The sequence below is a fragment of the Ammospiza nelsoni genome, chromosome 3 (assembly GCF_027579445.1).
Source record: "Ammospiza nelsoni isolate bAmmNel1 chromosome 3, bAmmNel1.pri, whole genome shotgun sequence".
NCBI classification, from domain to species: Eukaryota; Metazoa; Chordata; class Aves; order Passeriformes; family Passerellidae; genus Ammospiza; species Ammospiza nelsoni.
Genome location: NC_080635.1, coordinates 86,540,000 through 86,563,182, shown reverse-complemented (window position 1 = coordinate 86,563,182; position 23,183 = coordinate 86,540,000). Strand labels below are relative to the sequence as shown.

The 23,183-nt window shown below is 35.1% G+C and overlaps 1 protein-coding gene across 1 annotated transcript in view; it reads left to right on the top strand.

Annotated features, from left to right (window-relative positions):
• The window catches only part of CSMD1 (CUB and Sushi multiple domains 1), a 1,067,119-nt gene that overhangs the window by 997,312 nt on the left and 46,624 nt on the right, over nucleotides 1-23,183 (top strand). Inside the window, exons 51-54 of the mRNA XM_059468452.1 lie at nucleotides 7,087-7,281; nucleotides 9,310-9,483; nucleotides 16,517-16,690; nucleotides 19,927-20,100. Coding sequence (XP_059324435.1) covers nucleotides 7,087-7,281; nucleotides 9,310-9,483; nucleotides 16,517-16,690; nucleotides 19,927-20,100 — 717 coding nt within the window. The remainder of the gene's footprint in view (nucleotides 1-7,086; nucleotides 7,282-9,309; nucleotides 9,484-16,516; nucleotides 16,691-19,926; nucleotides 20,101-23,183) is intronic.

Sequence of the window (23,183 nt, the reverse complement as noted above, 5' to 3'; positions counted from 1 at the left end):
TTTTCCAGTATTGCTGCTGTGAGGGTAGATGTGTTTAGTCCTCAGAAACATAACTTGATGGGAAGCAAAGAAAGATAAATGTTAATAAATAAGTCTGTTTTTATTTCCATGTCTATTAAAATGAAGGTTGAAATCAGGGCAGTTTGTTTTGCAAAGCACTTATGATAATATCATGCCTGAGGCAGATGTTTGAAAGGCTTTTCTTTTCATTAAAAGCATTTACATCAGATTTGAAGCATGAAAAATATGATTTGTGATGGTCATAGTGCAAGACACAGATGGATCATGGATATTAGGCTACTGAATTTAATTACAGAAAACACAAAGCAACAGATATCTACTAAGAAAGCTTAATTGAATGACAAATATCTTGCTTCAGTTATTCTTCATAGAGATCCCTAGAACATGATCAAGGGAAGAGACTTCTCTTTTGCTCTTCCTTAGAATCATAGAATAGTTTGATTTGGAACAAACATTAAAGATCATCTAGTTCCATCCCATTCCCATGAGCAGGAATACCTTCCACTAAACCAGGTTGCTTATAGCCTCATCTAACCTGGCTTTGAACACTTCCAGGAATGGGACATTCCCAGCCTCTCTAGGAAACCTGTTCCAGTGCTTCACCACCCACATAGTGAAGAATTTCAAATCTAAACTTACTCTTTTAAAATTTGAAACCATTCTCTTTTTCCTATCATTACATGCTCTTGTGAAAATTCTCTCTCTAGCTCTCATCTAGCCCTGTTAGGCACTGGTAGGCTGCTCTAAGGTCTCCCAGAAACCTACTTTTCTCCAGGCTAAATGACACCAACTCCCTCAGCCTGTCATCATCAAAGTGCTCCAGCCCATTGATCATCTTTTTGGCCTTCTCTGTGGTCACTCCGACAGGTGCACATCCTTCTTTTGTTGGGAGCCCTGGAGCTGGACACAGTGTTCCAGGTGGGGTCTCACAGGAGCAGAATAGAGGGGTAAAATCACCTCTCTCAGCCTACCTTTCACACTTATTTCAGTACAGCCCAGAATACGCTTGGCCTTCCTGACTGCAAGTGCACATTGCTGGCTCAGGTCAATCTCCTCATCAACCAACACCCCAAGTCCTTCTCCCCAGGGGTCCTCTCAGTTTATTCTGTGTCCAGCCTGTACTCGTGTTCCCCCCTGACACATGGGTAGGAGCTTGCACTTGGCCTTGTTGAACTTCACAAAGGTCACCATTATCCATGGATTTGTTTACTTTTCAAATCCATGTCTCTCTGGCCTTTGCTCTTACTGCTTTCCTTTTCATGGAAGTATGTGGATGCATAACCTAGAATACTGAGTTTCTGGTTACTTCTAACATTTTAGTTGCCTGAGATAGTCCCTGTAACTGCATAACTTTATTGCTCTTTTTCATTATTCCTTTAATACATTTATTAAAATATATAAGTCAGGTCCTTGATTGGTTTATGCTAGTTCATCTAACATCAAATATTTTAAGGAACAGCTAGTGGCACTTTTCTGTAATCTTCATATTGCAGATTTTGCTGTAGATGGTTTTTTTTTTTGAAAATGTCGTGTGCTGAGCTGTAACAATGATGGTTCAGATATATTTTTCCTCCTAGAAATAAATTGAAAAAAATATTAATTTGATAATTTATAAGTTTATAGATTAGCCTTTTTAATAATTTTGAATATGTTTGGAAAATATCTAGTTATAAAACTAAGAATCATAAGTAGTTCTAAGTACAAATAAGTAGTTGTAGAACAAATGCAAAACCAAATTTGCTAAGATAAACAAGCGAAGATTTACATCAACTCATTGTAAATATTGTGCTGGTGGTTTTTATTTGCTAAGACATTCAGAACATCATACCCATTTTCTTTAACAAATGCTAAGGTCAGTAAGTATTTTTTGAAGTATTTTGTCAGTGTTTGGTATGTAACATGGAGTACTTATTCAATGAACTGTAGTAAAACATTTCATCAATTTAGCAATTTTTAATTAGTCCAGATGCATTAGACTGATAACAGATTGGCTTGATATAGCTGACTGGATTGACAGACTGATGCTGAATACCACGTGATCCTTTTGTTTATCTGTTTTGAGGTTTTGAAGCCTTTCCTGTTTGAATATCTTGACCAACATGAACAGCTTATTTTTTTTCCTTTCTATCAGCATACTGAGACTATCAATTTGCTTAAGTGATCCTATTTTGTTCTTAGATCTTTGTTCATAGATTCTGCAATGTATAGGTTTCAATCTGTCTTCTAATTTTACTAATACTTGTGAATTTAAAGCACACTAGAGTCTCAGATATAGTACATGACTTCACCTTAATGTATTTCCTATTTTTAAGCTAATACTGAAGTTATTCAAAAGGTTATATTTGAATAATGTATGTCACATTACTGCATTAAATTCACCAAATAGTAAGTCCAAAATGCCCTTTCTCCATTTTTGTAGTTGTTACCAGATGAAGAATAGCAATTAAGTATCATGTGCTCCTTGAAAATAATACTAATAGCAATAAGTAACAAGTAATACTAAATAGCAAGCTCCTGTAATTGAGATATTTTTCCATCATGAACATTGTACTTTTTTTCTTTGAAAAAGAGAATTGCACTCAGAGTCACAATATTCAAGATACTCTTAAAGAACAACCTTCAGATGTTTTTTAATGCTTCCCAAAATAAGCTTTTCCATGAAGATTAGGTTTCACTTTTGATATTTAGAGCAGTGAAGGAGTAAAATTTTTCACTGAAGTGAGACTGATAGGCCTGTAGTTTCTAAGGCCCTCCTTCTTGCCTTTCTTGAAAACTGGGACAATGTTGTCCAGCTTCCAGTCAGCTGGGACCTCTCCAGATTCCCAAGACTGCTCAAAAATCATCAAGAGAGCTTTTTCAATGACATAACCAAGCTTTTTGAGGATTCTTGGATGAATCCTATCTGTAGGGATCCAGCTGGAGCATCAGATCATACATCATTTCAGGGTTGACTGGAACTTGATCATTCTCCTAGTCATGGTCCTCCAGTTCCAGGGCACTGAGACCCCCTTGGTGCATTATCAATGTTGAAGCAGAGACAAAGAATGCATTAAGCACATCTGCCTTGTCCATGTCCCTGTTTGTGAGGTGACTGTTTTCATCTTGCAATGGCCCAATGTTGTTTCTACATTGACTTTTGCCATTAATATATTTGACAGAACTCTTTTTATTGTCCACCATATTTTTGGCCAGCTTCAACTCCAGTTGAATTTTGACTGGATTAATTTTCTCCCTACAGTGGCAAGCAGCACCTCTGTATTCTTCCATGACACCTTATCTTGCTTCCAATGGGCATACACCTTCCTTTTTTGTCCTATTTCCAAGAGGAGATTCCTGTTCAGCCAAGCCAGCCTTTTGCCTGACCTGCTTGCCTTTCAACATTCCTGTGCCCTTAGGGGGGCAATGCTTAAAAAATTACCAGATGGATCCCAATAACTGTAAAATATTTTCCATGAGGATTTTACTTACTAATTCCCTGAGAAGTTTGAAGTCTGCTCTCCTTATTCCACAGTTGAGGTTTTGCTGGCACTTTTCCTCTTGTCAACAGAAATTTTAAACTCAGCAGCTTTGGGGTTCCTGCAGCGGCCAAGACAGCCACCAACCTCCACTTCACTTACAAGATCCTCCCTGTTGACAAGCAGTAGATCAAGGAGGGCATCTTTCTGAGCCAGCTCCCTTAGAATCTGTTCTGTAAAGTTGTCCTGCAGGATTTTTAGGAATCTTCTGCCCTGGGTTGTAGCAGCTGTGTGGTTCTCCCAGATAATTTCTGACAAGTTGAGGTCCCCCATAAAGGCAAGAGGAGTTGATTTGGAATTGTCCCTTAGTTGCTCAAAATATAATTCATTGGCATTATCTTCCTAGCTGTAGGTCTACAGTAGGCTCCCACAATGACAGTCACATGATTGGTTTGTCCCTTGATTCTTATCCAGAAACTCTCAACTGAGCCATTGCCAACAGAGAACTCCATATATTCTACGCCTTCTCTTACATCAGTGCCATCCCCTCTCTACTTCTTTTCTCTTCTGCCCTGCCTTATCCCTCCTGAAGAGCCTGTAACCATTCAGAAGGACACTCCAGTCACAGGACTCATCCCACCGGCTTTAACTTCTGCCAATGACATAAGACTGGGACTGGGGCAAAGCTTTGAGCTCATTTTGTTTTACTTAATGCTGTGTGCAGGTGTAGAAACGTTTAAGTCTGGTACTTTGTAACCAGCACCTTGTGAAGCAGATTAAGGGATTTGTGCTTTTTTTTCTCAAATTTTGGCACACCACACAATCGCTCATCACTGCCAAGCCTGGTATTTTCCCTTTCCCCTTCCAAACTACTTTAAAGCTCTGTCAGTGGCCCCCACTAGCTCCTGTGTGGGAGCTCTTTTTCCCCTCTGAGGGAAGTGCATCCTATCAGGTGTCAGTAGACCAGGTGTTAAGTAGATCATCCCATGGTCAACAAACCCCAATTTTTTCCACTTACACAGCCTCAAAGCCACGTGTTGACCTGACAAATCTGCCTATTTGGGCTTTATAGCAACTCTTTTTTATGGTAATTATTTATCAATATGAATTTCCTGTTTAGAGTCTATTCAGAATTATCAATATATGGAGATTGTCATGTCATTAAAATAGATAATCATGATTTCAAATTGTAATTATATTTTCTGACCTTTATTTTATGTAAAAAAATATTATTCATATAAATTATTATAAAAATGCCTGGGGAGGTTAGAGATCATCTTCACATCTGCAAGAAGTTGAGGTAATTCCTTACAGAGTTTCAAGTATGTAAATGAGAATTTAAATAGTGCCCAGACCATAATTTCCAAGAAACTGACCATAAGAGGCAAGTTGATACACTCATTCGCACCATGTGCACAAAATCAAGTATCTGTTAATAATCACTTTTTTGTTTCCTGAAAGATAAGGAATTTAATAAATCAAAATCAGTCCCTGTAAAATTAAATTTTTTCAAGCAGCAGGTTTATTGATTACATCAACACAGCCTAGAAGTATATTCACTATTGAGGAACATCTTGAATTAGAAATTATACATTGATACATTAGAATCTGATAGTTGTTTGTGAAGTGTTCTTGCAAATTTAGGTGTATCTATAGATAAAGAAAGAATAAATTGCATACTGACCTCAGTATGTAGAAATAACATCTATGCAGCTCATTTACATAGTCTGAAATAGCTGAGCCTGTCTTGAGATGTCCTATGGTTAAGACTAAAATTTTTGCTATTGGACTAACTAAGAAACTTGCTTTCATGCTTGAAAAAAACAATAAAACTATTGTTTGGAAGGAGGAGTGATAAAAATGTCAAAGTTGATAAGCATTAAGTTCCTATTTAGAATTTGTTTTGTTTTCTGAAAGACTTATATGATTTTCACTACAAGGTGTTAAGCAGAGTGCTTCAATATGCATATTTTATTCAATAAGTATGGAAGAATGTTTCTTGGTTGATAGTTCATATTTTTTTCCATAACTATGAAATGCAGTTTAGTATCAATACTGAAATAAATTAAATTAGGAAGTAGGAAGTCCTCTGTTAATTTGGGATACTGTTCTTCAGTAGTCAAAACATTGTGTTCAAAGGCCAAAGTGAAGACCTATTAAGTTTCAAAGTGATTGTACACTGGCAATCCTTCCCAAGATGTATTAAAAAAAAAATCAAAGAAAATATTCTACAATTTCAGCTCAGTATAACATTAAATCTGTCAATTGGAAGTTCTTCAAATTATTTTTCCTTTATAAATACTTACACATCTTCATAGATATGCTGTGTTTCTGATTTTCCTGGATGCCAAAATTTGCCATGGCTAACATAACTATTGGAGAAGGTAGATGTATAATTTTAACATTAACATCTACATTTTTACAGGAATTTAGATTCTATCACTTTCCCTTTAGTTCAGTGATTGCATTAACTAGTCTCTTCCATCACACATTCATATTTGTAATAAAACCTCTTTATTCATCTCAGTGTGAAGTCTGTAGAATATATATTTATTTACATATTTATTTTGCCAGCTTGTTAATCTTTTTCCTGGTGGCATGGTACGAATTAATTGTAGCATAAATGAGAACCATGCTCTTTATTTCTTCATTTGGGATTTTTACACACTTCCTCCTAAGGCTTTTGTCTTCCACTGAACAACATATGAAGTTTCTACTTGTTGTTGTTGGTTGGTTGATTTTCTTTGGAAAGTATAGCTTTTCTCCACTGTTTCTGGGCTAGTAGCTTTTTCTAATGTATTCACTTAGTAAATCTCACTTAGTGACATAAACAGTCGGTAATTCATCCAGACTTTTTCTATAGCAAGGAAATTCTGAATAACATGGTAAAAGAAAAAAAATATAACTATTTTAAAGAGTCATAAATATTTTGATAATGCTAGTCTAGTCATAGGAACATTAAGATAGAATTCATATCAATATCATAAATATTTTAAGAACTCTGTGAACTTAAATTGCAGAGCATCAAACTGAAACTGAAAAAAGAACATAAACTATACTTGTCTGTAGTCAGTAACTGCATTCTCTTACCAAATACGAAAAACAACAGAACTGAAATAATTCTAAAAGTCTTCCTAAATATCATAATTTTTTAAATGTCTTCTAAACTGGAATTAAATAATTTTCCTGTATACCCACAATATATGGTTTTATAGTAATTAGCATTTCAATGTGTGCTAGCAGCTTTTATGGCAACGTATCTTAAGAACTTCAAGCTTTGCAAACATTACATAACAATATTTGCTTTCCCTTTTACATCCACCACAGTCTGTGATGTATTTTGTCTTTGAAATCTTTGAATAAAACTCATTAGAGAGTATAACTGTATATCATTATTCCACTACATCCACTAAATGAAAATACACTACAAACTCCAGTTCAATTTGTACTACTCATTGTATGAGAATTATTTTTCTTAAAACTTGTTTTTTCAAGATGACTATGGTATTCTAAGTCTTAGATTGTGAAACATCTGCCTGTAAGGCGAGACATTCACCCATAAAGGAATATAGGGGCAAAATGCTAATATGTACATTTCCTTTCTTCACAGCTGTAACCTGCCCCAGCATAGAGACTCTTCTGTCAGAGCACGTTGTCTGGAGACTGATTTCTGGGTCACTGAATGAGTATGGAGCTCAAGTCATGCTCAGCTGCAGTCCTGGGTATTATTTATTGGGTCAAAGACTCATACAGTGCAGGGCTAATGGAACCTGGAGCTCAGGCAATGAAAGGCCAGCTTGTAAGGGTAAGGAAAATACTTGTTTACAGGACATCCTATGCTTTTTAATACATATATTTTCTTTTATAAATAAACTATTTATAAAATAGTTTAATATTTTGCTCTCGCATTCCAAGTAAGAAAGTGTGAAATTTTCATTAACTTGAAATTAATTTTTTCCAGCTCCTTAGGTGTTAAGTACAATATGTTTCATACGAGAGTCAATGATGTACCATCAAGAAATCAATTTGTATTTATTCTACTAGGTGGTGCATAAGTATGTAGAAAGGACTAGAAAATGTTATTACTTTAGAAGATTCTAGATTAGAGTTAGATTAGAAGATGATTGCTTTGACCTCTTAGGTGAAGCATTAAAACTGTACTGTTGGAGAAATATTCATATGAGCTTTCATAGTGTCTTCATACAAAAATGCCGTAAATAACATCAATCTAGACTTTGGATGTTTAAGGTTTTAGGGAACCATGGCAATCTCAGTGGAATCATATAAACTTCAAGGGTTACAGTGCCAAAGTCTTAATAAATTTCTCCAAAACTTCATTTTTCTTTTACAAAAAGTTATTTTTTAAATTCTGTTAACTGCAATTTTTTCCCTTTTTTCTTGTGCACACAGACTAAAAAATATAGTTTTGATATTCTACCTAATATCCAGCTGCTGTTCAGCTGCTAACAAGTATTTGAAAAGATAGTTCTTTCCCACCCTCTGCAATTACAGAAATTTTATGTGAGTAGAAAATGGGATGATCCATATCAGACGCAGTTAACCAAAAGAGAAGTATTAGAAGCACAGAGAGTTGCTGATTGAAGAGATAGTTAGTTTATAAGAAAGGTACATTGTTTTGCCCTCTACTAGAGGACTGATTAGGATTTAATTTTAGCAAACTTCATGCCCCAAGAGATATTCAGTAATATATCCATTGGACATGGATCATTAAGATCCAGAAACACACTGCAGAGTATTTTTCTGAAGTCTACAGTTTACTTTCTCTTCGAAAAGAGTTTGATTTATTTTTTTTTAACATAAATATAATTAATAGTCAATATTAAAGTTAGGAATTATAATGTTAGGCTAATCCCCAAATTACATTAATGTGACATGATCGCAGTCAAAATGAGTCTTACTCAGCTATAGGCACATTATATACATAAGAAACTATGATATTTTCTGATTATGACTGAGTTGGTTAACTGCATGGTTGCTGGTACTTGATTTTATACAAATTCTAACCAATTCCATGTTGTTCTCTACAGCAAACATTTAAAAATATGTAAGAGTGGGACCTTGGGATTTTAAGTAGGAAGTTTAGTTGTGATCAAGATGCTATTGAAAGTAAACATATGATTTATACTAATGTATAAATACAGTTGAAGCTCTTGAGGACAATGGTCTGCATCTTAAATTACAATTTTTTTTGTATACTCTTCTAGAAACAAAAGAAATGACAGAATGGTTTTAATTAAATTAGAGTTTGATACATTCTTGAAAGACAATTTTTCATGTGATGTGCAATAGCTGTGGGTTGCAGTTGATGCTACAGAAAGTTTCTCTGATAATTGGTCAAATCTAGTCTTTGGCAAAACAAGATGATTTATTGTTTTAGCAAGCAGACAATCATATATGCTATATACTTATGAATAGTAGTGGGAAATAAGAAAAAAACCAGTTCATAACAATTCAGAGTACTAAATGTTAAAAAGATTTATAACACTTTATACTGACAGAACATTTTAAGCAGCCAGGGAAAGTGTATTTGAGGAGTAGCCATGGATATGTACATATGGAATATAACTGCAACCTTCTCAGGAATTCATGTAATTCCCTTGTTTCAGAACTAGAAATATGCAAGTATCCCAAAGGATTTTTAGTTTTAGAACATATGTTGCCATATCAAGCATAATTTTAGGCCCTTTCTATGGAATACAACTCCTGTATTTATTCCTATTCCATTTACTTTTTAAAAAAACACGAGATGATGAAAAATTATGAAAAGCATTTTCATATTTCAGTATATTCTGTTTCTTTTTTTTTTTCCTAGTTATCTCCTGTGGTGGTCTTCCATCTCCACCAAATGGAAATAAGATTGGAACCTTAACAGTGTATGGAGCTACTGCAATATTCACTTGTAACACAGGATACACGTTAGTTGGTTCTCATGTGAGAGAGTGCTTGGCAAATGGTCTCTGGAGTGGTAGTGAAACCCATTGCCTAGGTAAAACCCCCAAATTTTTGTTCCTTGTTTTGTTTTATTTTGTCTTAAAAGTATCAAGAACTGGATTTCAGCTCTTGTCAAGCAATGTTTTTGAATTGATGAAAAATAAAGGTACCTTAAATATGGACATATTATGTCCTGAATATGATTTTGTGCTATTCTATGAATATATATGTTTTAATTAGACATAAAATTACCTTTTATGTTGTTGTAATGCTTTTCAAACCAGTATGATTTTTAAGTGACTCAAATAATCGCCCATGTTCACAGCGCTTTTCTTTGTGGAGCAGGGTGTGTGATGAAACTAAGCTTCAAGATAATCTTCTATTAGGGCTATTCCTGGTGCATTCCAGCTACAATTAAGAATTCAGCATATTGACCATTCAGTAATGGGAAGCAGACAAGAGGCAGTCAAAAGTAAAGCAAAACCAAGACTCTTGCAAACCCTGAGTTTTATATAGTTTGGACATTCATTCTCACCCCAACTCTTGCTCTCTTCAGATCCATTCATATAGTTTCACACACCTAATACAGACATAAGGAAAAGATTCTATTTTTGAGTAACATTTGAGGCTCAGCAGTGGTTTTATTCTTCGTTGTGAACAGGTTATTTATTTCTGGAATTTGTTATTTTCTTTGTCTGCCCTCATTTTGCAGATTTTCTTCTTGCCTTACAGTTGAAAGTACTCGGTTACTCTGAGGAAAGGAGGAATTCTGCTTTCCTCTTCAGAGCTCAACTTCACATAAATAGCATCTGTTTTCTCTGCTGCCTCACTATGTCATTTTAGCAGAACACATAGCGTTCCATGCTTATCTTTATATTCAGGTATACATGGGAATGTCCAAGCACCTCTCCTGGGTAGTGAGGGAGTTTTGAAGTGGATTTGTTGCAACACTGTGGATCATGTGCGGTTCCCTGGTGGAAGGCCTCAGAAATTAGTCTGTGGGCTATGGCCTCCCAGTGCTGGACTCAGGGCTGATTTTTAGCACAGCTGCTGAGTTGGCTTTCTTTGTGGATACATTCTTCTCCCCAGGCTTGTTTGCTTAGACCTGAAATAATTGGGCAATATAAACACCTTTATCTTATCTCAAGCTCCCATCAGTTGGCTTAACGTTATGTCCAGATTTCCAGGAATTTGCTGAGGCTTATTCGGTGATGGGGGGAGGTTTGGGGATGGCACATGAGCAGTGGCTTCTTTATACAGCTTCCCATAGTGGGCAAAGTCCTACAAGGATCTGGGCCATGTTTGAGCCATTAACCATTAACATCTCAATTTCTCACAGATACTGGACTGCAGCAGAAAGAAAAATAAATGCAGGATATTTTCGGAAAACAAAAAAAGCACAGAGTAATGTAATTCAGATCAGAATTAAGATTTTTATAACCTTTCATTAAGTATTCCTGATTGACTCCTTCATTTTGCAACAGGAATATTTGTAGTTCAACTTTTTTGAATACAGTTTTGTAGTATGTTGTCTCTTAAGACGTGGAGTGGTCAGAAGTAGTGACCATTGTCTCACAGAACTAACCTAACTTCTAAATGTCACTTCATTATTAGTGACTTCCCAGCAAGATGCAGTTGTTTCTGGCAAATTTTATGAAAATGAAGAACATTCATCTGGCTTGATATATTTTCTCACCTGATTGTTCAATTTGAAATATGCTGCATTAAGAAAGATGTCATTTTGATGCAGGAAATAAGTATAGGATAGCATAGGCATAGGATATAGGCATAAGCAGAGTACACCAAATACTTCTGTTGATATTTAGAGCAGTAATGAAATGAAATACTTTTTTTACCTAGGAAAAAATTTTCACTGAGGCGCTTCTTAGGGGAATGCTATGATTCAGCATTACTTTTTCATGTGTAATTTCATCAGTTCCACAGCGGAGGTGTACAGAATCTTTGGAGCTAAAAACACTTCAGCCATCTACTGGTGTCAGGTTATCCCTGGACTGAGGCTGAATGACATTTAAATATGTTGGAACTGCAACTGTGAAGACCCAACAGCCCAAAATTTGTATGTGTAAGAGTCTTTTCCACAGCCCTTTCTTCTGCTCTAAACATGCAAAGTCTATTGCAAAAAAAAAGAACTATTCTACCTGTAGGCTCTTCCACTGTGTTACACCACTCATTGCCAGGGTATTCCCTGACACCTGCATGTATTAATTTTGAATAACCTGAAATACCACTTCATTATCTGATCAATAATAACAGTATTTAGTACTTATGTACTATACTTTTCATTTTTGAAACACTATATGCAGGATAATTTGGCTGCCAACATATGCAAACTAAACAATACACAAGTCTCAGTGGATTCTGTTTGTATTATAAATCACTCATGACATGCTGGGAAAGAGGGTTTTTTTCTTCTATTCTGACTATTGAGAAATAACATTACATTGAACATCCCAGAAGATTAGCTGTCTATGATAGTCATGACTTCAGATGTACATAGTGTAGAGATGGAGAATTTTCAGTACATGACTTACATATATATACATATATATATATATATATATATATATATATATATAACATATATAGAACAATACCTTCAAGTCAGTTTAGAAACAATACTTAGTGAAGCTTTTAACTCTTTGGGAAACAGTTAATAAGTTTATTAGATCTCATATTTAAGAAAGATTGTGTCTATGTGCAGCTTGAATTAAATTTATATGAAGTTGTCCTTTTCTTCACCAGGAGTAATTTGGTGCTGGATTTTTCTAATCAGATTTTACAAATCCCTATTGAAATTGGTATAGATTACTAATATCTCCTTATAACTAATATTTTCTTTTTTTCCCACCTGATTATCTGCATTCTGCATTTTAAATTATTTTTGCAGATCTATTCCCACTTGTAATGAACATAGGGCATCAGGCAGGAACTATTACTGTAGTGAAAGCACTGCTTGCTTTATGATGCTTCCCAATTCTATTCTTCTCCTAGAAACTTAGATGGACTTTAGTTCCTGTTTGATTGATTTCATTGTTGAATGAAGCCCTATGCTTAGAACTGTTAAATGCATGGATTTACCTCACCAGACAAAAAAGACCCCATTTAGAGCTGGCAGGTTAATCACTACTTAGTCCTTGCTATTTCAAAATCAGACAGGCTCTATAGTGCTAAAAATATTATACAGCTTTGAGTGTGAAAGTCTAAATTTGAGTTACCCTATGCATGCTGCAGAAAGTTTTATTTCTACTACTAAGCTCTTTCTTGTCTCTCTTACATGCTTTCACATAAAGTATATTAATACCATGTTCTTCAGACACTTAATTTAGATGCAATTAAGAATACAATCCAAGGTCAATGGAGCTATGTTGGCTCCTCCAGAGAGCAATTCAGGAAAGGTAAATTCTTACATTTTAAAACTAGATGATGTGAATACTGCTAATTGAATATTCCTAAATTTCAAGGACAAAATGCTACAAATTTATTTCAGAGGTGCCTTTAGGACTTACCTTAAGCCTATGAAAATCAGAAGGCAAACATGCAGGGAGCTCTGAATGAGTCTTTCCATTTCAAAGGAATTATAATGAGTTAGAGATGCTTTTAATCTACACTGTACCTGCATGAATATAATTCAAGACATCTATAGATGAAAATACATACCACTTTATGTTACCCACTGATAAGTGTAGAACTAGTTTGTGATTTCAGGTTAAATGAGTACACTAATTTCTGTATCTAAGGAAAGGGTTTGTCTCTATAGAAAGCTAAAATCAGGGTCTGTAGTTAATGAGCCTAAGGCTCAATTTAAGACCTAAGTTTTCAGTTTGTTAGCATTACATTTGCTAGCATTATTAGTTATACAAGCATAAATATGAATTGGTGTGCGAGATTTCTTTCAATTTCACTCCCTCAACAATTAATAATGTCTCTTTCCCCTTTTCCCTTCCAAGAGTATTTACAACTAGAAATCACAAACCTATGTGTTTTTATGTATGATTTGTGTGTATGGCTGACCACAGGTTCATAGAGGGCACAGGGCAAATTGGAAGCATTTAATTTGCCTTACTCCATCTGCAAAATCAGTAGCACTTAATTGCAGATCAGTGTGTTTTCCTGAAAACATATTTTTCCCTGTGTTTTTACACCTTTCAGGTGGAAAACTACACATAAAAAAATCAAGGACACACTTAAAATCTGAAGTTAAATATAATTTACTTCATTCAATCTTTTAATTATATGATATTTATAATGCCTTAGATTTATAAGTATGAAAATATGCTGCTGTGGACTATGGTTGTGTAAAAATATCTAATCCTTTAATTGATAACTCAGAAGTAAATTGCAGTATAATATTATCATATTGACTTTTATTTGAAATTCTTAACTAAAATAAAATACAATTATTTGTATCTTGCTTTCCAGGTGTTTTAGAATAAAACCGCTGAACCAACCCTGATGCATATGAACAATTTTCTAAATTCTTGAGGGAATATTTTTTTTTAAAAAATCCCCTCATGGACTTCTTCATTTTCTTTAATTTTAGTTGATGAGAAAATTACATACATTTTGTGTCATTGCAGTGCTCTTCCAGTTCTTGATATTTTGGAATAGGTAATTTAAATGAGTCAAAATTCCCTGAAAAATCATTAAATACAGTAGGTGGAATGATCTGTAAATGAAATGACTCACATAATAAGTTCAGCAACTTGTTAAATCCCCATTTAAGAGAAATGCATAATATTTTTCTTTATGCCAGGTGGCACATTTCATCTATCTTTCTTCTTGAAATTCCCTGTGGTCCTGTGTTTGTCTTCTGTGCAGCTACTGCTTTTCAATTCTTTACTATTTAGAGCTAGAAAATGAAAAAAAAAAATCCAAATGTATTCCTTTCTATTTCACCTCCCTCCCTGCGAAAAAAATGGGGAGAAAATATTAGGAACTAATTTCTAGGCATAGGGAAAATAAGAAAATGATTAGGAATGGGCCGGATGGAAGAATCAAAAGCAAACCTTGATAATCTTACTGCCTTTTCCAGTGACTGTCTCATGAGATGTAGATTTCAGCAGTAGATTTCTTTCACTTTGTGGTTTAGCAAAACTTTTGAAATAGTCTGCCCTTGTATCCTTGTCCAAATTGAGAAGACAGGGACTGGATGGGGGGACTGTAAAATGGATGGAAAACTAATTGAGCCAGCAAACTCTAGGGGTATTGTTTCTTGATTCCAAGTGTGACTAGGAGCCAGTAGATGCTGGGGATGAATACAAAGGCCCACACTCTCCAGCTCTGTCCCTCACTGATAACAAATTGGGATGCAGCTGCAGCAAGTTTGAGGGTGACACAAAATGATGGGAGAACAGTTGATGTGTGGGTTCTAGTACCACTAGACAGAGGGATCTTTAAATTCTGGAGGTATGGCCCAACAGGAAGGTCATAAAGTTCAGGAAAGACAAATACAGAATCCTGCCCTTTGCCTTGAATAATGCCATTTGTGAGTACTCTTGGAACTGACTAGGTAAAAAACAAACTTTACAGAAAGCACCCAGGTGACTGAGTGGAGAGGCTGACTAAGAGTTAAAAGTATGGCCTTGCAGTAAAAATATCATACTGGAGTGTATGAGCACCAGTGTAGTCACCAGGTCATGGTTATTATTTCCTCTTCAGCACTCATGTGGAAAATTGTGTGTGGTATTTGTGTCCTCCACCATACAAGAGAGATATTGCACAATGAAGCAAGCTCAGGGGAAGAACCCATTTAGGGGCCAGGGGCTGGAATATCTTTTAGACAAGGAGAGGCTGAGTGAGGCTGGAGGAGAGAGAAGGGTAAAAGGGATCATATTACTAATTTGGACTGAGAAAAATAAGATAAATTATTCCATGACATGTTTCAAGGGTAAAAATATGCTTTCAGTGTCCTCTGTTGCCATATTCTCTTTTGTAAGGGGAAAGGTAGCTGTATAATTAGTGAAAAACTTGCATTCATACTTATTCCTCAAATTTGCAGAATAATACCACAATGTCTTCTTAGAGGTATCAGCAACCCTATAATTAGGATTTTTTATAATAATCCTGTGTGTATGAAAAACCTAATAAAATGGTGTATGCTTTATCCTTCAGGTGTTTTAGAGGAGATGTTAGGTGTGAATGAAATATAATGTCTAGAACAATAAAGGGGCTTTATTAGAAAGATGGAATCCCAAAGAAAAGTTGCAAAAAGTTGCTGTTGATGGATACTGCCTGCATGAAACAGAAGTGATCAAACCTACACACAACCAATAGTAGCTGCAGATTTGAGCCTTAGCTTCCAGTCCTCACCTCCCAAATGAGAACTTAGCACATGTTTTAGATTAAATTACTGCAGTGATTAATAAGTGTCACCACCAAAAAAAAAAAAAACCCACAAAAAAGAAAAAAACACAAACTTTTTTCTCCTCTTTAATCAGTAAAGAGAAATAGATTTTTTGCTCAGCAATTGTGTTTTCAAACAGAATAAAGAATCCAGAATGAATTAAATCATTACTTGCCTTCCTCACTGCCAAGACTGCTATTATCCTGGAATAATGGATTCTGTAATGTTTTAACAGCAGCTGAAATAAGAAGGAAACAGTGCTGGCAGACATTCATGCCTTCTATCTGGAAAATGCTTATAAATTCGTATTCATGTCAAAATTACAGCAAGTTCTTCTTTATATTGCTTTAAAATTTGTTCAGTACCAACAAAATACCCTACTTCTATTTTTTATTATGGTGAAGTGCCTTAGTAAGGTTGCCTTTTTCCCCACAGAAGTGTGAGGTCTTTAACTCTCAAACTGATACTATTATTTCATCATAGAATTCTCATTTCTCTAATTCATCATTTTCTCCTTAAAGAAGTAGAAGAAATATCATCTGAAGGTTTTATACCCGAGAACTTGTTCTGCACAGTGCAGTAGTTGACTCTAAACATTTTGTTTATTGAAAAGAAAGTTGAAATTTTGCTGGGTTTTTTTTCTTGTAAATTTTAGCAAAATTTAAGCAAAAATTTATTTTAGCAAAAAAATACATGTTTTTGATGGGTTGTTCTTTTATTGTAGCTGGTCACTGTGGCTCACCAGACCCAATTGTAAATGGCCATATTAGTGGGGATGGTTTCAGTTATCGTGACACTGTAGTCTACCAGTGTAATCCTGGCTTTCGACTTGTTGGTACATCTGTCCGAATTTGCCTGCAGGACCACAAGTGGTCTGGACAAACTCCTGTTTGTGTCCGTAAGTACAATTAACTTCTCACTGAATTGTTGCTACTATTTTAAATGTAATTGAATATTAATAGTGGATTGGATGTTCAAAAGGATTTGGGCTCAGATCAGATGTTTATTGGACCTGTTGTCAGTTACAAGGGTTGTTATGATCCAGTTTCTAACCTAGCATGGACTTGTTAATATTTCCAGTAACTCCTGGTATCTGTTGTTTCAGAAACAGGATGGCATAGGTGCTGAGGTGGCTTGAATAGCAGGCTGCAACCGTGTAACTTAATCTATCACTTTCACTTTGTCCAGACATAGTTGTAATGCCACATATGGGCTTGCTGAGCCTTTCTCCTATTTTTTTCACCAAGAGTAAAAAATTCCTTTAAGGAGAAAGCTGGACTAGTGTTCATCTTGCATTTCTGATAGTGACTGCCTGTTTTCACAAATTGGCCTCAAGTTCTCAAGTTGACTTATCAATGCAAGCAAGGCATGGCATTGGATTATCCTACATCTGTTATGAGAGATATTAACTCTTTATAGCCTTTACTATTTTCTCAATTTACCTGTTTTTGAAAATCTCAGAATTAAGTGCTAGAATTGCGGAGTCTTTCCTTCTCTAATTCTTCCTAATTTGTGTGGCAGATTATTTGACATTTTCTGAACCATCAGCCATTTAATCAGTCAAGTCAATTTTATCCACTTTTTATTTTATTACTTTATTATTTAGTTTGTTTTATTTCTCTTTAATTTTAGTTTTATTAAAGAACCTCATTTTTATACATACTTTTTATTTTTAATAGAGAATTTATATCAATTATTTCAATGTTGCTTTTTTTAAGATGTCTGTAATTCAGGCATAAATATTGTCTGCACAGAGAATCACTAAAATGGTCAGCTTTTCTGTTCAATACATAACAAATTTCTAAATGTTCAGTATTTTCTTTATTAGGGTAAAATGAAAATTTTTACATGTATACAGTCACGGAAAATATCTTCCAAGTGTAGTTATTTTTAAAATCCTGTTTATATCTTCAAGTGATTTATATTCATTAAAGGAGTCCCAACTAGCATTGTTACTATTAGTGCATCCATTTGACTGTGCAGTGAATAAAATCCTTCCCAAAGAAAAGGGCAAAGCTGGGAGGGCATAGGAGGGGCAGGAGGCTGCTCCTTCTTATATGGACGTTATTGTTACCATTATGAGAAGAACTGGCATCAGGTTCTGTTATTAGAGTTTGCCTACTGTTTTCCATTGCAAGATGGTTTTCTTTTTCTTAGAACACTGCCAGACTAAAAAGCCATGCAAGATGACTTGGTTTATGTCAGTGTCCAAACTTTAGTAGATTTTCCTCCTTTGATTAATTTACTTAAGAAATTCCCATAACAATGAGACTATTATTTCTGAGACATAAAGTGAAAACTTACTGTTCACCAATGCTAGGAATGTGTTATACTGAAATATTTTTCTGACTGAGCATTGTGGAGCCTGAGCTAGAAATATGGCTGTGGTGGGTTGGCGTTTTCTGGATGCCAGGTGACCATTGAACAACTCTTACTCCCTTCTTCAGGAAGGCAGGGAAAAAATATAAGATGGCAGCTTACTAAAACAAAAGAAATGTTTGCATGTGCAAGCAAAGAAAATAAATTTTTCCTTTTCTACTTCCCATGAGCAAACAATGTCGGGATGCATCCTAGGAAAGAGGGCCTCAGCACGTGTAACAGTCGCTCCAAAGCACACATGTAAATAATGGATGATACCTCCCCTCCTTCCCTGCTGCCACCCTGCCTGCCCCTTCCTCCTCCTCCCTCTTGGCTTTTATATCTGAGCAATCATACAGTATGGAACATCCCTTTGGTCAGCTAACCTGGTTATATCCCCTTGTGAGGTTGAGACATTCCCAGCCTGTGGGTGGGAAGGTGGAATGTTGGGGAAACATCAGTGATGCTGTGCAGTGCTGCTCGGCAGTAGCAAAACAGTCGAGTGTTCTCAACACTTTTCCAGCTAATGATACAAAACACAGCACCGTAAGACATCCATCTCAGCTAGATCCAATACAATAGCAGAGCTATTACAAAGACATTAGGGGTTGTGCCCCTGAAAATTTGCCCCACATTGGTCTTTATTTTGTGAGCTTTTTACCGAAAATCACATCTTTTTATATTTTTAATTTACTTTGAAAGGATTTTTAGATTTGTAAAGTACCAGATGTCATCTTAAAAAATGATACCTAAAGAAGCACTTGTAGTTCTCCACCCATGACTACTTAACATTCTTAGTTTCATATGCAAGTCAGCCTCCTTCATCTTTCAAAATTTGTGACACACAGGTCTTTCCCCATCTCTCTACTGGATAATCAGTTGGACCACACTTTAGATAATACTTGGGTATTTTCTGAAATGTCTTTCCATTTCCTACTTATTGATAGTTAATAGGAAATAAGAAGATTTATGCTTAGTTCCTTGTGAGTAACATCACAACAAAATCAAAAGAAAAAATAAACCCGTGTATAGATTATTTATTCAAGTACGATAAACATCACTAGTACAGAGTTGGGAAGTTCTGTGTTTGTGCACGTGTGCATATGTACATTCTCATTTTCCACTGTTAGTATCTATGGTTTTATATCTTTTTCTGTAATATTTTAATATCTTGTCACATGGAAAACTAGAGCTTGACCATAATAAGCCTATGTTATAAGTTATGTTTTAGCAAAATCAACACACATAATATATAATGGGAAAGATTTACTCGCCAAAATTATTTATTTATAGTCATAAGAAAATCAGATTAAAAGAATCACTACTTCAGCAAACCAATGCAAGACCTTTGAAACTGGAATGCTTCAGAATGTTCTGAAATAGTGCATCAAATTTGTTTGGCTCTACTACATGTTTAAGCTTGATGGGGAAAAAAAAATCCTTTATTTGTATTAGTAGGAATTTTTAAATGCATTTTTAATGGTCTAATGCACATCAGATGTGTGTGAAAATGCATATGTTATATATATATATATATATTTAGATTAATTACAGCTTTCAACATAAGGTAAAAAGTAGCACAGTTAAGAATTCTCAATAAATATATCCTATTCTTTTTCTTATATGTCTTGTATAAATGTCAAAGACAAATTGAGAAGGGGAAAAAAAAACCCCAAAATCAAAAACCAAAATGGCAAGGAAGCTCCAACCTGCAAGTGGTTCCATGGATCAGTGCCTTTCACTTAGGTGCTAACCTGCATATTTTTCTTCTAACAGCAATCACTTGTGGACATCCTGGGAATCCAGCTCATGGAATGACCAATGGCAGTGAGTTCAATTTAAATGATGTGGTAAATTTTACCTGCAACACTGGATATTTACTTCAGGGTGCTTCTCGAGCGCAGTGTCGAAGCAACGGGCAGTGGAGCAGCCCTTTACCCAACTGCCGAGGTAAGAGTTTTACCCTGCCTCAAAATGCTCAAAAAACCTCACAAGCCTGTGCTTTAGGAACTTCTTTTCACCTTTATTTGAGTTTCTGCATTTCTGTACTAGAGTTTGTTGTTACACCTGACTGTTGGGGAAGCTGAGATTTTCAGTGTTTTTTCCTCAAAGTTATCAGACTGCAATTATCAGCATTTAGTTTATAGACATATACAGTGAACTTTGTATCACAAAAGTTACATCGATAAATCACAGTTGCCTGTCTAGCCAGAATTATGTGCATTTTAATATAGTTTTCACAAATGGTCATTATGAAATTGAATATTTATGTATAAAAATACTATTAATTCTTTTTTTTCCTAGCAATATCTGACAGATGTGAAACCTGATTTTTTTTAAAAAAAAAAAAAAAAGGGGAATAAAGTAAGATTTAATTTTGCTTGGGTTTTTTTGCAAGGACATCTGAGTTTGATTTCTGGTGTGCTATGGGTAAAGTGGAGGTGTTTGAGAGATGAGAATGAAGCAAAAGTTTGTGTTATGAGAAAATCTGTGTCAAATGAACATATTAGGAAAAAACAAAGAAAAAACATTTTAAAATGCAATCTACAATTCTCAGATTGAATTCTTTATCCAGATCCCAGTAATGTAATTAAGATTAAAACTCTCTGAAATTAACCTTTTTTTTACTCCTTCTGTTTTTGACCAATGTTTTTATTTATTTTCTTTAATTTTTGGCTATTGTTGCAGAATATGGAGCTAGCATCTCATCTTTGGTCTGTTCCACCAATATCTTGATCAGACACCTAAAATCAGCTCACTAGTTTAGTGTTTTTATGTTATATGCCCTAAAATAACTTCTACTGGTACAGTACATGCTTTCTCAATGCTGAATCCATTAAGATACTGATATTTAATGATATTGTGAAACATTTTCTTTTGAATCACTGAGGCAGACTGAGTATCTTCTGACCAAATCATAGATGCAAACTGACAGAGAAGTGAAGGCTGGACATGAGGTAAATCATGTAAGATATACTGAAAGATCTCAAAGGCCTGGGGAAAACTTTTTGAGATACTCTATATCCTTCAATGCCCTTTTTGTGAAGGGTCTGGAAGGAAATGTATTTTAATGGCTATAATTTACAAATGCTGTTCCTGGTCATATTCAAACCTGGAATTATCTGGGTTCATTTATAAATGTTAATAACAGTGCTGATTTCCAAATATCTAAACCAAAAACAAATTAAAAAATGCTTAGTGTATGGAAACAATCTGATCGCTATGTCTGCTATGAAACATGCAATGAGATAGAACACAAAAATTTCTCCAGAAATTCAGTGGTTACTGAGCTTTACTTGAGTATTTTCTTTCACTAGACAAATATTAGAACAGTGTAAGTACTATGCTTTTGTTCTTTGTATCATCTTTTATAGGCTAAAGGAAATTGCAGGCAGCAAAGTCATTCTAAGGATACAACATTGGAATTGAAGATCATGTAATAAGAACTTAACTTCAGCTATTGTGCTTTTATTATCTCCACCTGTTGGTTTATTAAAAATCTTATTGTACTACAACTGTTGTTTCCAAGAATAATAATTATCTTTTGTGATTAGCCCATCATAATGTTTCAGAGATAGCTGATGCAATTTCAGGCTCACTGTGTGTGGAATTAGATCTTTCATTCTCATTAAAACAATAAAGAGATGGCAATTCACTCAGTCACTACCCTCAGAATTTATTCAAGTGAGTTAACTAACATAGCAATATAATTATTGGAACAGAGAAACAAGAGTTAGCAAACTGTTCCTATTTAGGCTCATGGGGTTTTTTCCATTTTATACTGTTTTCTTTTGCTGCACTTAAGTCTGTCTCATCTGTGAGGCATTTAAGTAAGGTTTTATTAGTTGGAAACACATACTTTTTCACTTATACCATAGATTCACTCAGAATCTGCTCTGTTTGACTGCCAGAGGAAGAGACAGGACAGCTTTACTGAAGTTCAACCACGTTGAGTTACTCAGCTATTTACATGGAACTTCATTGCATTTATTACAAGAAAAACAAATCTAAATGAAAGCAAGGAGAAACAATGCAAAGACTAAGAAGATTTTTTTTAAAAAGAACATAAGAATTAGGATGCTTACAGTTACTACAACATTATTTCAGTGGTCTCTCCTGTCTATTTTTGTTTTCCTTTTAAAATTTATTCACAGGAATTAAAGTTTGAGGCCAGTTTATGGTCTGAAATCCTGTTTAGGGATGGTGGTTTTCTGAAAGGAATGAGTATTATAGATCCATCTCTGCCAAGATCCATTCACTTAAGAATGGTAAACTCCTACCAGAATGGAATGGCCCAGAGTTCTCTTAGCTTGGTGTCTGCAGTTTTGGCTATTATCATGCAGGTGGTGAGAAGCTGGACTTTTGCCATTCACTCACTGTTTCTTCACTTCATTCCTGTCTTCACTTAGTATTTCTTTCTCTATAGCAAGATATATTTTTCAGTGACTGCCTTGTATCTCTTCCATCATGAACTGCAAGGATCTGCCTAATTTCATCACCTGCTGCATACACCCTGCTAAAACCCAGAATGCTTTCCTGCTGATCATAGCACTGCAGCTGCTCACCTCTGTGACCAAGCTTAACTGATTTAAAGGGTTTGAAAAAATTGTCATGAAGTTTGCAATTTTTCCAAGAAATCTCTCCTAATGGAGAGTAATATACTGTCTAATGTAACAATAACTGTTGTAAATGTGTTTGTTCACCAGAAGATACTTAGTTGTACTGTAAAGGGAGTATTCTATATCCAAATCAGCTAAAGCATATCAGTGTTAGAGTAGTTCTATACCATTCTCCTAGTACATGCATCTCTGATCTAGAAATATGGGGGATAGGTCCTTCAATTATATGAAAATTTAAAGTGCTGTAATATAATTGCCTTGATAATTGGCATTGTTTCTCATTTTAGGTTAGGGTGGTTGGTTGACCTTGCAGTTAGTATGTAGTATCTTTGCTGTTCCTGGTCACTTTTCTTCTCTGGCACAGGTTGCAGAGAGTATCTACTCCCTCGTGCACTGCCTTCTCCTCTAAACTCA